The 14,816-nt window shown below is 43.0% G+C and overlaps 2 protein-coding genes across 3 annotated transcripts in view; one reads left to right on the top strand and one right to left on the bottom strand.

Annotated features, from left to right (window-relative positions):
* The window catches only part of TAX1BP1 (Tax1 binding protein 1), a 40,028-nt gene extending 38,635 nt beyond the window's left edge, over positions 1-1,393 (top strand). For both annotated transcript variants that reach the window (XM_048510880.1, XM_048510879.1), the window contains one exon: positions 299-1,393. In XM_048510880.1, the coding sequence (XP_048366837.1) occupies positions 299-500 (202 nt within the window). In that variant the 3' untranslated portion in view covers positions 501-1,393. The remainder of the gene's footprint in view (positions 1-298) is intronic.
* Positions 1,394-6,319: 4,926 nt separating this feature from the next.
* The window catches only part of JAZF1 (JAZF zinc finger 1), a 169,801-nt gene continuing 161,304 nt past the window's right edge, over positions 6,320-14,816 (bottom strand). The window contains exons 4-5 of the mRNA XM_048511265.1: positions 11,034-11,203; positions 6,320-8,566 (exon numbers count right to left, since the gene is read on the bottom strand). Coding sequence (XP_048367222.1) covers positions 8,390-8,566; positions 11,034-11,203 — 347 coding nt within the window. The 3' untranslated portion in view covers positions 6,320-8,389. The remainder of the gene's footprint in view (positions 8,567-11,033; positions 11,204-14,816) is intronic.

Raw genomic sequence — 14,816 nt, 5'->3', positions numbered from 1 at the left:
TTATTAAATGGGAAAGGGATATCATGAGGTGCACATCAAGTGAGAGATTGCACTGTTCTTGCAGAAAGGCCAAACAGTGTGAGAATGTTTTGAACATGTGAAAAAGTCCTTGACATTTTCAGAGCTTGCATATGGTCAACCCCATAGAAGATCGGAGTTGCCTCTGGCCTTACTCTGATTCAGAGTGTAATTTAAATGCAGCTAGTAAATAAAAATTGAAAGTTAGTGGCATATCGAGCTTGTATCCCAACTGTCCGTCTGTTTTCATCGGTTGCTCTTTCCTCTTTTATCTCCTAAGCTTCCCGCACAGCAAGAAGTGCCCACTTTGTGAACTGATGTTTCCTCCAAATTATAACCAGACAAAGTTTGAAGAACATGTTGAGAGTCACTGGAAGGTGTGTCCAATGTGCAACGAACAGTTCCCTCCTGACTATGACCAGCAAGCCTTTGAAAGACACGTTCAAATACACTTTGATCAGAATGTGTTGAATTTTGACTAGGTGTGGGCAATTTAGCTTAGAATGAGCTCAAATGAACGAGTTCCAAACAAGCCGCTATTATAATTCAAGGCAAGCTTCTTATTTAAAGGCTACTGTCAGTAAACCAGTCCTGTGCATTGCAGTTGATTCAAAGTAAACCTTTGGCCTGTTAGCAAGTATTGGGTCAGCCTTCCTACAGCTAGCATACACCCAAATCTTTTGTGGTATCTCAGTATTTATTCCCTTGCTAACAGAATGTAGAAGAATACAGGAAACTGACATATTTGTAGAGAAACATCTGAAGTCTATTTGGTAGGGATAGCAGGTTTGACAGAATGATGTGATTTTACTCTTGCTTGTGCTACTTAAGAGTATAATTAATGTTCTCATTCCATAATAAACCAAGGTTCTTCTGTAATCTTGTGTATTCCTTCATCTAATTGTTGATTCTGACAGTTGCATAACTTATCAAATGGAAGTAGTTTTTACATTTATTTCAGAATCTAGTTACGTTGAGATTTACATGCTTGCAAAACTTCCTTATACCAATGTTCACATAAATATTATCCCTTCCTGCAAGTGTCATGTTCTCTAGACATTTACCTATTAAAACTTCTGCACTTGGAGCTATGACAAAATAAACGTTTAAAAATTGCTAAAATTTGGCTTCACTTGTACTTCTGGATTTTACCATGCGTATGCATCTCCCCCTCCCCCCCAGCAAGTTATGTTCCTAGGGACTAAGGTTTCTAGAATCATCTGCGTTTTGATTTGCCCATTTCTCCCCATCATATTTGTGGTGTGCATCTAAAACACTATATTTTTAGAGGGTTAATCTTTAATTTGATTCTTTTGGATAACATTATTCACTTTTCATCTGTTGTACAGTAGTAAAATTAAAAACGAGCTCTAAATATTGTCTGTGTGGCTTTATTAGTAGACCCTTTTGCATGTATAAAGTTCTATAAAATCAAGGCTAAGATTTTCCAGAACTTCTGCTTAGGAATGGGGCAGAATTGGTCTTTTTACTTGAACAGGAGGGTCTTTTACTTGAACTTTGAGATTTTTTTGAATTTTCTGTCTTTATAATTTGCCTTGATACTCTAATCAAAAATACATGGGGGTGGGGGGTCAAATTTAATGTTTCCCTTCTATCTGGAAGTAAGCTGTATTCAGCAAAAGTTTTATTGCTATCACAAATCCTGCTTCACCCTTGCAGATGTTTATATTTCCCTGTATCATTAGGTTTTAGGTAGATTCAGGCTCTTCTGGTTGACTTGGCATTCGCTTACTGACCCAGCATTATGTTTTAAATTTTTTTTGTATACATATGTATGATTGCCTTAATTGTTTGCTGCTTTGAGGGCCCTGATTGGGTGAAATGTTCAGATGAAATGTTTTAAGTAATTGAGTTTATTTGCAACTTCTTGCTGTTATGTGGTGCTCATGCCTTAGTATTCCTTTGCAGAGACAGGATATTTATGCTTATTTCCCCCTTTGGAATCAAATGCTTTTTATGGTCATCATGAAAAGATAAAAAAAACCTGAGCCCATTTTCCAGCCAAACAGATATAGTAATTAAAACTTCCCAGGGGAAAAGAGACCAATTAAAAATACATTCAGGTATGCCTGGTCCTGCTGGTGAACGGGAAGTCATTCAGCATCATAGAGCGTTGGATGCTTTTACCATGACCAAGGTAAGAAGGATCTAAACGGCTGGGGAAAAGAAACAGTAATTAACGCTTCTTCAGTCAGATTTGCTGTAAAGCCATTGTTTTCTCTCTGCTTCCAAAAAGGATCTGCTGAGCTTGTACTCTGCCTTGCCCCTGCCACCGAGCCAGGAAGCATGGAGAGACTGAGGACTTGAAGGGATTGTATGTGTGCAGTGACTTAATAGTGGGCCACATGTGGACAGCTAGAGGTGCAATTTTGTTAAGTGAATAAAAAGCCACAGTGGTTCTGAAGGAAGATACCCCAAAAGGCAGGAATGTAATGGTTTGGCTATGCTGTCATCAGGTTCTCTCTAAAGACAGTAGTTTGGATGACAAGGTGTCTTCTAGTGCAAGAAACTTCCTTTGTGATTTTAACACAACATTATCCTGACTTTCTACTTTACTGCGTCCTATTTAGTAGTGATCAGTTAAAAAACATTAAAGACCTACTTGCCATGCACCCACAGAGGCTTTTGTTATTTCCCCATTAAGCGTCAGTTGCCCCATAGTTAGCATGAATTTAGTGACGTTCATTGTAAAGTCTTCTAAGGGAGGGAATTTTAGTTAGCCCCTGTCCCTTTAAGACATTTTCCCAGGAGGCAGTCTTCCTTCTTTACCCAGCAATCCCGTTTTAGCTCTAGCCAATCAGAGTGAGGTGCCAAGGGTAGCTGGAGACTGGAATATTCGTGACGTATATGGTGGTCCATAGTAGTCTACGGTGATATACAGAGCACAAGTTAAGGTTAACAGTAGTTAGAACCAGACAAAGACTGGTTTGAAAGAACTAAAAGGAAGCAACACACAGTGGACTTTCTTGAAAGCAGCCAAGAGAAGACACAGTCTACAGCTTCAAATCTGCTCAAGACAAGCAAGTCCTCTGATTTAGACAGACCCAAGGTACGAGTTAGGGTCTTAATTCTCCTAAGTAATAAACCTATTGTATGAACTGTTGAACCTGGCTTGTGTCTTCCCCACTCTGTCGTAGCCAAGTGCAGGGCACCAAAAACAGATTCGGCAGAACGCTACTTGAAGAACACATTTATAAAATGAAAAAGAAACAGAAAAGAGGGTCAAAACGTTCCTGCTAGTGGAAGGTAATGGTAAAGGGGGGACAGATGTGTATCCCTGGGGAGTGAATTGTGTATTTCACAGGCACGTCTCCAAGGTTGCCACCCATCTAACCTCACATGATAGCATCCAAGCCGGCCCCCTAGAGATGGCTTATAATGATTGTGTGTGTGTGTGGGGGGGGGAGGGAAATGGGGATGAAAGAGTCATGTTCCCTTACTGTACCCTTTTCAACAACAAAAACTAAATAGAATGGTAACTTCACCCACCACGTGCTGGACCGTCTTTGCTTTAGAATGCTCTGCTTGGGATTAGTATCTACTTAGTTCTGTTAAAATTCTACTTAGTTCTTTTTGTTGGGTATATCAGGCTCCTTCCTCAAAAGCAAATGCCAGCATTAGGAGGGAAAACTTTTGGCTCTAACACCATGTGAACAAATCATAGCAATTGTTGGTTAAAAGGCCATGTAGAACTGGCCAGTGTACAAGAAGCTGAATCACAGACTGCATCTCATATCTCTGTAAGCCAATCTCCAACAAGGTTGTAGCTGAGGTTGAGCAATATTTTTAGGTCCAAGAGCTGGAAAACACCCATGAAGATGCGGATGAACCATCAAGTTGGGTCGTTTTAAGCTGAGGGGTGTAAAAGGCCAGGCACAAGGAAAAAGCCAAACTTAATTGGTAGCTGTGGAAGTCTTGGCAGCGATAAGCCATGTTTATAACTTTCTCCCAAACTATTGCCGTAACAGTGCTGTCAGGGCCTTGGGATGTAGCCCTGAGTATCAGATCTGCTGCAAGATTCGTGTTATACATGTTCCACAGAAAGATGATAGTTGAGGTGCAGTGTTTGAGAAAGTTGCATGCTTCCGTGTTAGAAAAGAGTCCTGAACAAATTGGGAATTATTCATTGTTAATTACTACCTTTGTTAAAATCAGGGGTCCTCAAACTTTATAAACAGGGGGCCAGTTTACTGTCCCTCAGACCGTTGGAGCGCCGGACTATAGCTTAAAAAAAAAACTATGAACAAATTCCTATGCACACTGCACATATCTTATTTTGAAGTAAAAAAAAACAAAATGGGAACAAATACAATATTTAAAATAAAAAACAAGTAAAAATGTTTCTATGCATGTTTTTGCATAGGATCAGGCTGTATTCTTTTCTAAGTGATCATGCATAAGATCACATAATAGTGGCAAGATCCCTGAGCTGTGAATAAGATTATTTCTTTAAAAATGAATTCTGTGAATTCTCAGTTAAAAAATACATATAATAGTATACAAGGACAACCCCTACCCCACCCCCAGTCCTGCTTACTCTCTAAATAAATTGGGAGGGGGTCCCAGAAAAGGTATCATGAGTATTATGGTATCTGTCGGGACCCCCTGCCCTAGGCAAAGCCCTTCTGATTTGCAGAGTCTTACTTTGAAAGCACAAGCCATTCCAGTCCCAGAACACTGATACTAACGCCAGTCTCTTGTTTCCCTTTGGGGGCTGGCATTGCAGACCCCCAGCAGTTGAGCTGACTGGTCCCAGAGGCCACCATTCCACACTGGGTGCTGTCATGCCAGGCAAAAAACAGGCTTCTCCAAATTTGTTCTGCATCTTCTTTTGTGTGCTGTATAGACTTCAATGAAGCCCATGCAAGTCTACTGGCATTCCTGGGCTCCATTGCATCCAATGCGCTCTCAGGCATCTCTCCCTTTGTTCCCAATTGGAATCTCTGTTGTTCGTTTTAACACATCTTTCCCGTGCCAGCTCGCACCCACCTTTGCGCGCGTGTGCGCTTTCAAGGGGCTTCCTCTCGAGCAAGCGCGTGTGCACTTGCAGTCTTGGAGACCTCGGTGCATGCAAATCTTTGTAAGGATCCTCTCAACCGCAAGCCCCACGGGAGGCGAGAGGCCTCTGTTCCGGGGGGGCTGCAATGCCAGGCACGCAGGAGGCAGCCCCTTGGCATGGCAACTCCTGCAACCAGGTGCCTTGAAGGCGGCAGGCGGGTACACCTACCAGGTGACCCTTGCCGACTGCAGCTGCAGCCGTGACTACTGGCTCTGCTCACTGTCGTCGTGCTCTGCTCCCAGCCTCAGTCGTCCCATCTGGCTCCAAAGCAGGGAGGAAAGGCCCCTGCCACCGGCCTCTCCCGGTCTCGCTCGCTCGCTTGGCTTGGACTGCTCACTTGCAACCCCTGTACGACCGGTCCAAGTCATGCGAGCAGTCCGAGCCAAGCGAGTGAGACGGGGAGAGGCCGGTGGCAGGGGCCTTTCCTTCCCGCTTCGTGTACTGGCAAATGGCAGACGAGGAGACTGAAGCTGGACGGGAAGACTGAGGCTGGGGAGTGGCACACGATGACAGTGAGCAGAGCCAGTCACGGCTGCAGCTGCAGTCGGCGAGGGTCGCCTGGTAGGTGTACCCGCCTGCCGCCTTCAAGACGGCTGGTTGCAGGAGTTGCCGTGCCAGGGGGCTGCCTTCTGCGTGCCCGGCATTGCAGCCCCCCAGGAACAGAGAGCTCTAGCCTCCCATGGGGCTTGCTGTTGAGAGGATCCTTGCAAAGATTTGCATGCACCGAGGTCTCCAAGGCTGCAAGTGCACGCATGCTTGCTCGAGAGGAAGCCCCTGAAAGGAAGGTGGATGCGCGTGGCAAAAACACCTGGCAGGCTGGATAAATGTTTTCGGGGTGCTTCATTTGGCCCCCAGGCCGTAGTTTGAGGACCCCTGGTTAAAACCATTATTTTGTGCATTATTGAATGTGGAACTTTGGTACAAGAGCATTTATGCCAAAATGTGTTATTACTTTTAAATGTTCAAACGCATCGGGGAGCAGGGCTAAGTAGGCACTTGGACACAGGCAGGGCATACTACAACAACAAAGGCCCAGCATGCTTTGTTCTGTGGTGGAAGAATATACTATCTATTATTATCTTTATGTGCAACAGAGTATAAAAGCATCTTAGGCTGCTATTTTGCCATTTCTGTTACTGAACAGAATCTGCTATATCACTGGGTTAATGAATAGCATGCAATTTACAAACCAAAGGTTTGAAAGAATGAAATGGAACCAGATTTGTCTTAGGTCAGAGGCCATTTTTATTAAGTATGATTCAATTTACATTTATGAGCAGCTTTTATTGAAAGAAATTTTGTTGCACTTTGTGGTGCTCAGTTCTAAAACAAACCTCTTGTGACAACTTAATGAACTTTGTCCCCAACAAAATATAGGAAAAATATAATTTAAAGCACATTTTCACACACAGTACAATACATTCACTATACACAGTATAACAAAATAGTCCCATTTTTACCTGCTTAATACTGTCACAATGACTAGGTAAATAAAAACTGGATTTTAAGAGTGGAAATGGATTTACATGCAACAATATTGATTTAGTTTGCCTGCAGTTTTTCACTGGAAGCAAAAAACGATGCCGAAATCAAAATATTGGAAGATGGGCTTTAAGTAGAAGCAATAAGAGTCTTATGTCTGGATCATTCTTGATACCAATGCTGACACATGTGCTACAAAATTTATTTTTTGTAAGATGGATCAAGGGTGATTTATTAAAGGATGTGTTATTTTTAATTTCTTCAGTCCTCATTATGAGGCATTCAGTTCAGAAAAGAAAACACAGAGAATCGTTGCCCCCTCAATCTTTATATATTTTCAAAAGAATGGAAACTTTTGCATTTCCCAGGTCAGTTATATAGGTTATATATTCATATATATATAAATACAAAATACAAGAGGATAACTTGTAAAACGCAATGTTTTCTTGGGTAGGAGACTTCCCCAGTTTCTATTAAGGTAACTCTTGCATATTTTGTAAACTATTAACCTTAAAGACTAGCACTTACACAATAGAAGAAGACTGAAGGCAGGAGAGCATCAAATAAATGAAGCATTCAGGTATGGTCCAGACACAACTCAAGGATAGTTCTGACCTCAGGTCTATCTTTTGAGTACCTGCTTAAAGAAGCACTTCATTTCAGTAAGGCTCATGATGTCTCATAGTTCCGAAAGAAACTTTTAATGCTAAACTTGTGGAATGCAACAACCTATGGTAAGTTAGAAAATATAGATATATAGATATATACATACAAAAATCTGAAGGTACAATACACATAGGACTAGAAACTCCCTCAACACAAATCGTGTACCCTCCATAAAACATGCCTAGAATTTTTATTTGCAACGCCTGGCACGCACTAGTACCTCAGTTGCAAGAATTGGCAACGCATAAAACATTTAAATTTGTTGGCAATAGAGAACTACAAAGTGCTTTAAGACCTCCATCTAAGATGAAGATAATTTCTTTCACGCTAGATTTGCACTTCATTTCCAAGTGTCTTTTAGTAGTAGATAACTGGGGAGCAATAATGGGACCACAGCAATTTGCTCCTCAGGAGTATGATGGGTCTTTAACATTGTATAACACCTGTACACACAGAAGTAGAATTCTACTGCTAGAGTGATTATTCGGCTAATTCAAATGGCAAGACGTTTCAGAGGAGAAAAAAAATTGCAAGATAATATAAAATACAGCAAGCACACTTTTTATGTATGTTATCTGAGTATGAAAATATTTTTAGCATATGTTAAACATTCTCTTATTTATAATTTCAATACTTAAAACCTTGCTATTCCACAGATCTCTATTACGTAAGGCATATTAACCAGGTGGATAATGGGGGGATTGTTTTGGTTTTGCAAGCACATGAGAAGGGATGCACTGAACCTCAACTGCATTACAATCTTAAAAGTTATCTCAGTGCCAAGTTTTCTTCCTCTCCCCTCCTCTTCCTCATTTAACACTGAAAAACAGATAAAATACACACTATCCCCTAATTTTCTTCTTCTGGGGTGGGTGGGGAGGGGCAGGAGAGATACTTTGAAGAATCTGTAGCTTTTAGCACCTGATAGCAAAGTAATGTATATGGGCATGATGATTACATGTGCAAATGTACAAAAACAATAACTCTACAAAGATAACATCATTCCAAAATTACAGAAAAAAATGGTAAAGCATGCATTTAACTTTTTAAAGGGATTGCTCAGTGCTTCCCCAAGAGGAGGTGGTTGTCTTCAAAATCAGCAACTGCTGGTGAGGATTCCTTGGCACATTTGTGACCAACCAGTTATTGCTGCATCTTCCTGATAATCTCAGCTGACACTGGTGGGTGGAAATTGATTGTATGGTGCCGCAGACCCTGAGCTGTCTTGTAACTCTTTCCACAACGACATTTGAATGGCTTCCGCACACGGATCTGTGTCCTGTGACCATTCTTGGCATGGTATTTTATGCCATTAACATTCTGTAGAAAGAGGAGGGATACACTTGAGTAAAACTGGTAAAAGGGTCAGGCAGTAAAAGCTACCTTGTATAATGGGACTGTGAAATTGGGACTATAATTATAAAATACTTAAGGAAAACATCCGGCACTGGGCTATATGTCTAAACACAAGGCTACTCACACTGTAATATATTAAAGCTGGTTTTGCAACTCCGCAAGAGGAAAGAGCATGAAGTTTATTTCTGGTGTTTCCTTCAGGACTCCTTTGTGTTATGTCTGTTCTCCCAGAACTTTGAATGGGGTGGGGATAACATATAACAAATGCATCGCAGCATATAAAAATGTCATATTGGCCTTTAGGAAAGGCCAGGTACACACACACATATTTTTCAGTTTAAAACCTAGACCCCTGAAACTGGAAGAGCCTTCATATGATAAAATGGTCTACCATTAAAATACATTTCTTTCTTCCAGCTGCTGCTGACCAGCCACAGGTTACTTGTAGCCAGCCCCTCTCATTGACCAGGCTAAGCAATGACAATTTTTAGAAACTCATTATGGGCATGAAAGGGGGAAATGCCCATTTCTTCATAGCATCTGTTGGATTTCAAAGTTCCTATTTCACCCCAGAGCTACATGTTGTTTTCAGGCTGGCTCCCTTTCCCACCCATTCTGACCTGGACACATGGATAAACTCAGTTTCCTGGTAGAAGAAACAAAGAGAATACAGTACCCAGAAGCCTCAAAGCAAAAGGCACGGTGGGGTGCACAAAGGGACTTGAGGCAAGAGAACAATGACTATTGGAGGTGAGACAGAAATAAATCCATGAGCTGGCAAAACGGGAAGTAGTATTTTGTAGAAAACTGTCCAAAGGAGACAGAAGGAGAGACCAGAGGTGGTGCAAGATGAAGAGCTGGAGGAGCAACCCAAGGTCCTGCAATCTCAGCTCCCTTCTCCTTTTGCTATCTCTTCTTGTTTTCCCTAGACTCGGCGTATCTGCCCCAAGCTCCTCAAAGGAGGTGGTTGTGTGGGTGCCTACAGCTGCTGGGCAGCATGGTTGCCCCCTCACATCTTTAGTCTGGAAGCAATTCCAGTTGATGGAGGATCCATGGTGAGTACAGTGCCAGCTGTGTAGGTCCTGGATCAGTTGAGGGGAAAACATTTTTCATCTCTCGACTTCCGAACTCTGGTGGTGCTTTTTCACAGGAAGAGATAGGCTGGTAAGAGAGCAGCAGTGGCGTAGTGGCTAAGAGCAGTGGCTAAGAACAGGTGCACTCTGATCTGGAGGAACCGGGTTTGATTCCCAGCTCTGCCGCTTGAGTTGTGGAGGCTTATCTGGGGAATTCAGATTAGCCTGTACACTCCCACACACGCCAGCTGGGTGACCTTGGGCTAGTCACAGCTTCTCAGAGCTCTCTCAGCCCCACCTACCTCACAGGGTGTTTGTTGTGAGGGGGGAAGGGCAAGGAGATTGTAAGCTCCTTTGAGTCTCCTACAGGAGAGAAAGGAGGGATATAAATTCAAACTCTTCTTTTTCTTCTTGAGGTGGCCAAATGGCCACTAGCTAGCCAAGAGGTGAAGAAACTGCAACCAGTAATCTCACCTCATGCTTTCTCTGCTTCATACACTGCAAAGTCTCTGGCAGGCAAGGACAAAAAGCTTCTCTGAGGGAGATGCTTGGTGAGGTCACACAAGGGTGCCAAAAGGGAAAAAGCAGGTGGCAGAGAGAAGGATCACACATCAGCCAAATGACCTCAATAGATAGGAAGCCCTTCAGAACAGTAGGTCTGTTCTGGCTGTGGTCAGGGCTGCTCAAAGATCCCTATCCCTGGTATACACCTCCTTCTGGTGAATTCCTTCTTTTGATTCTCCTTCTTGATTCTTTGATTCTACTATGAGACTCCTTTAGAGAAAAGCAGGGTATAAAAATCAGCTCTTCTTCTTGCACCACAATGAGTGGAGCATGATGCCCTCATTGTCTTCTCTTCTTGCAGAAAAAAATTGGAGTTTGAAGACGAACCTTATGTTTCTCAGTGTGTTTGGCATTTTCATGTGTCTAGTTTCACATTCTAAGGACTGGGACTCAAAATCTCTGGCTTTAAAGGTACATAACCATAAACACAGCCATGTTGTATTATGCCAATGGTCCATTTGGTCCAATGTCCTGTTTCATACAGTAGTCAACCAAATGTCCCTAAAAGTCCTAGAAAGCAGGCTATGGAGACTAAATCATTTTTAGCTCTGCACTGGCACTCATAGTTTCACTGCTCTAAACTTGGAGGTTCTCTTTAGTCACCATGACTAAGTAGCCATTGATAGACATATCCACCATGCACAACTCTCCTCCCTTTTTAAAACCAGGTAACCTTGAGACCATCATTATGTGTAGTGGCAATGAAATCCACAAATGAATTACTTATCGACAGAAGAAGTAGTTCCTAAATTAAGACCAGACTTTGAAGAAGTGCCCCAAAATAATACACTCACCTTATATCGCTTTTTACACCCAGGAACAGGGCAAGCAAAAGGTTTTTCATCCCCTCCATTCATACACATGGAACTTAGGATAGCTTCAGAGCTGATGGCACTTTCTGTGGTCCAGGATTCATCACTGTCTGAATCTTCATAATCTACTTCTTCTTCATCATATTCACTACCTGGGAAAACAGAGCAGAAGAGTAAAATCAGAAGTTACTATAATGGCACATTTATGTTTATTACTACCTTTCATGTTTTCTGTCTCATCTGTTTCTCTCCTGGTTCATTTGCCAGTGGACCCAGAGTTTTAATTATTATAAAAATGTTTCTCATGGCAGCTGATATTTGATAAGACCAGCAGAACTACAGTGCCTGCATAATTGCTGCTAATTCATAAACTATTTTCTAAAGCTTCCTTCTAAATATTGATGGAAAAAGATAGTTCACTGACAAAGAAGTGAAACAGTGTCTGTGTTTGTGCGGGGGGATAACTAAACCCTTTTTTTAATTAACTCCCCTGCTAAAGTAGGTTTTAAGGCTTTTCCTTTAAACAATAAAACTCTTTAAGAGCAAATTTCTTGAGATCATAAACAGCATAAAATAATATGTTGACAAGTCTTAATACATTTATTAGCCCTCTGGAATTAATATAAATTATAGCACAACATTAATAAGAATTATACTGTAGCAATTACAGCTGTGAAATGCATTCCCCCAGGTGTGAGGATAAATGGCATTGTGTTCTCTCTTAATATGGCATTATGTTCCAGATAAACTACCGGAGTCTTCTGAGCACCACGTGGCCAGCTTTTTAATTTTATTGTTTAAAGTTGCAATAAATATTAATAAGATACTGTGTGAGGGGCACATTAAAAAAAGGAAACCAGGAGAAGTGGGGGAAGGATCTTGCAGTAGCTGCAGCAAGAACCAGCAAGAGAAAGACAGAGACAGAAACTCAACAGACTTGCCACAGTCTTAGCGACTGTCAAGTTGACACGGCTGGGTCTTTCTGCCCCTTTGAGACCCACATTTTAAGACATCAAATAATTTCAGATCAAACCAATAGACTAGAACTATGCCCCAAATTCACTAGACACTTAGCAGGGGTAAGTAGCTATGGCCTGTGCTGAAATAACCTGCTCCTTGCAAACCAGGAGGTCAGAGCCAAAAGATCACAGAAGAGGGGAGAAATGTCTGCCTATCCCACCTGCCTGTTGCAGGCCCCATGCTGCCTCACATGCCATCTCTGGAGGTGTCAGGTTCTCAGGAGTGGCTGTTGGGTCAACAGTGGGAAGGAAAAGCATGCAAGGTTTGTTCTCTCGCAAGCGGATTCCACACAGCATATTTATAGCTAGTTGCCATCAATGAAAATGAACTCATTTTCCCTTTTTCCAAATGAAAAATGAACTCATTCATAACAATTGCAACTCATTTATAAATCTGCCATGCGAAATCCACCTCTGTGTGTTCTTTTCCCAGTCCAATTCATGATTTTTGTATCCAGATCAGGCTCCAAAGGAAATAGTCTATGGGGTGTTGTGTGCAGGGACGTAGGTATAGATTTTTTATGGGGGGGGGTTCAGGGGTGGGGCCACACCCCCACCCGCCCCTAGGGCATGGCCACACCTCCCCAAGCCCCGCCCCTGGCCTAGCACTCATAAAAGCAGCTCTTCGAGGTCAGGGATGGCAGACTCCCCTGCCCTGCCCCTCCCCTCTGGGCAGAGGCATAGAGGGAAAATGGAGCCTGGTGCAAAATCTGAGTTTTGCGCCCCCCCCCCCCTCCAGGCAGCCGCTGTGATGCTGGAATCCACCCCCAAACAGCATCACTTTCAATGGTGTTTAAACTAGAGAGCCCAAATTCTCCTTTTAGATCCACCTTAAAGGGAGAATCTGGGATCCCTAGTTAAACAACATTGAAAGTGATGCTGTTCTGGGGTGGATTATCCCCCACCCTGAAACAGCATCACTTTCAATGTGGCGTAGTGGTTAAGAGCAGGTGCATTCTAATCTGGAGTTTGATTCCCTGCCCTGCCACTTGAGCTGTGGAGGCTTATCTGGGGAATTCAGATTAGCCTATGCACTCCCACACACGCCAGCTGGGTGACCTTGGGCTAGTCACAGCTTTTCGGAGCTCTCTCAGCCCCACCCACCTCACAGGGTGTTTGTTGTGAGGGAGCAAGGGCAAGGAGATTGTAAGCCCCTTTGAGTCTCCTGCAGGAGAGAAAGGGGGGGATATAAATCCAAACTCTTCTTCTTCTAAACTGAGGACCTCAGATTCTCCCTTTAAATCCATGCCGAAGGGGGTGGATTTAAAAGGAGAATCTGGGGAAATTTGTGGGGTGCCTGCTGTTAGGGGTGCAATTGTTAAGCTAGAAGCACCAAACTTTCAGGGTATCTTTAGGAGTCTCTCCTAATGATAACACCCAGGTTTGGTGAAGTTTGGTTCAGGGGGTCCAAAGTTATGGACCCTCAAAGGTGTAGCCCCATCTCCTATTAGCTCCCATTGGAAACAATGGGGGATGGGGGCACCCCCTTTGGGAGTCCATAGCTTTGGACTCCCTGGACCAAACTTCACAAAACCCAGGTGGTATCAATAAGAGACTCTCCTGATAGTACATCCCAGGTTTGGTGAAGTTTGGTTCAGGATGTCCAAAGTTATGGACCCTCAAAGATGTAGACTTCATCTATTAGCTTCCATTGAAAGCAATGGAGGATGGGGCTCTCCCTTTGGGAGTCCATAGCTTTGGACCCCCTGAACCAAACTTCACAAAACCTGGGTGGTATCAATAAGAGACTCTCCTGATAATACATCCCAGGTTTGGTGAAGTTTGGCTCAGGGGTCCAACGTTATGGACCCTCAAAATGTAGCCCCCATCTTCTATTAGCTCCCATTGGAAACAATGGAGGATGGGGCACCCCCTTTGGGAGTCCATAACTTTGGATCCCCTGAACCAAACCTCACCAAACCCGGGTAGTGTCATCGGGAGAGTCCCCCAAATAATCCCTGAAAGTTTGGTGCTGCTAGCCCAAACAATGCGCCCCCTGCAGGCCAAAAACCGAAAAAGCACTAAAATGTTAAAAAACCCACAAATGGGTGGGCGGAGCTTCGGACATGAATGGGGTTTTTTTTTCAAACCCAAGAACCCCCCCCCCCTTACTCTTCTTGTGTGGTTGTTGGTGTTACTCTTGGTTGTGTGGTTTCCGGGCTGCATGGCCGTGTTCTAATAGCATTTTCTCCTGATGTTTCGCCTGCATCTGTGGCTGGCATTTCAGAGGATCAGCTAACCCTGGTTTGTACTATGCAGAAGAAGGCAATGGTAAACCACTTCTGACCTACACTTACCTCAAAATTCCTATGATGTGGCAATCCAAAATGAAAAAAAGATATAGTGCTGGAAGATAGTACCCGCCAGGCTGAAAGGCACTCAGTTATTGGGGAAGTAACAGCAGAAGTGGAGCTGCTTTAATAGAGAAGCGAGATGTAGTACAGGCTGTCAGGAGCTACAAGGCAAAGCCTGACCAAATAATATCCATCAGACTTCAGGAAAGCCGATTGACATAACCATCATTCAAGTTTATGTCCAACTACAGATACTGATGAGAAATTTTATGCAAGTGTCCAGGAAGAAATTGATCACACACCTAAATATATGCTGATAATCATAAGTGAGTGGAATGCAAAAGTAGGAAATAAAGCAGAATTGTAGTCGTACCCACGAGGTCCCAGGGAAGAGACGACATGCAGAGATTTCATCTGGTGGAGAGAGCCAGCGAGCAGGAAGTGCGGGATCC

Source organism: Sphaerodactylus townsendi, linkage group LG11, assembly GCF_021028975.2.
Source record: "Sphaerodactylus townsendi isolate TG3544 linkage group LG11, MPM_Stown_v2.3, whole genome shotgun sequence".
In the NCBI taxonomy this organism is placed as follows: Eukaryota; Metazoa; Chordata; class Lepidosauria; order Squamata; family Sphaerodactylidae; genus Sphaerodactylus; species Sphaerodactylus townsendi.
Note: the sequence above shows the minus strand (reverse complement) of the source record. Positions and strands in the feature narration are given on the sequence as shown.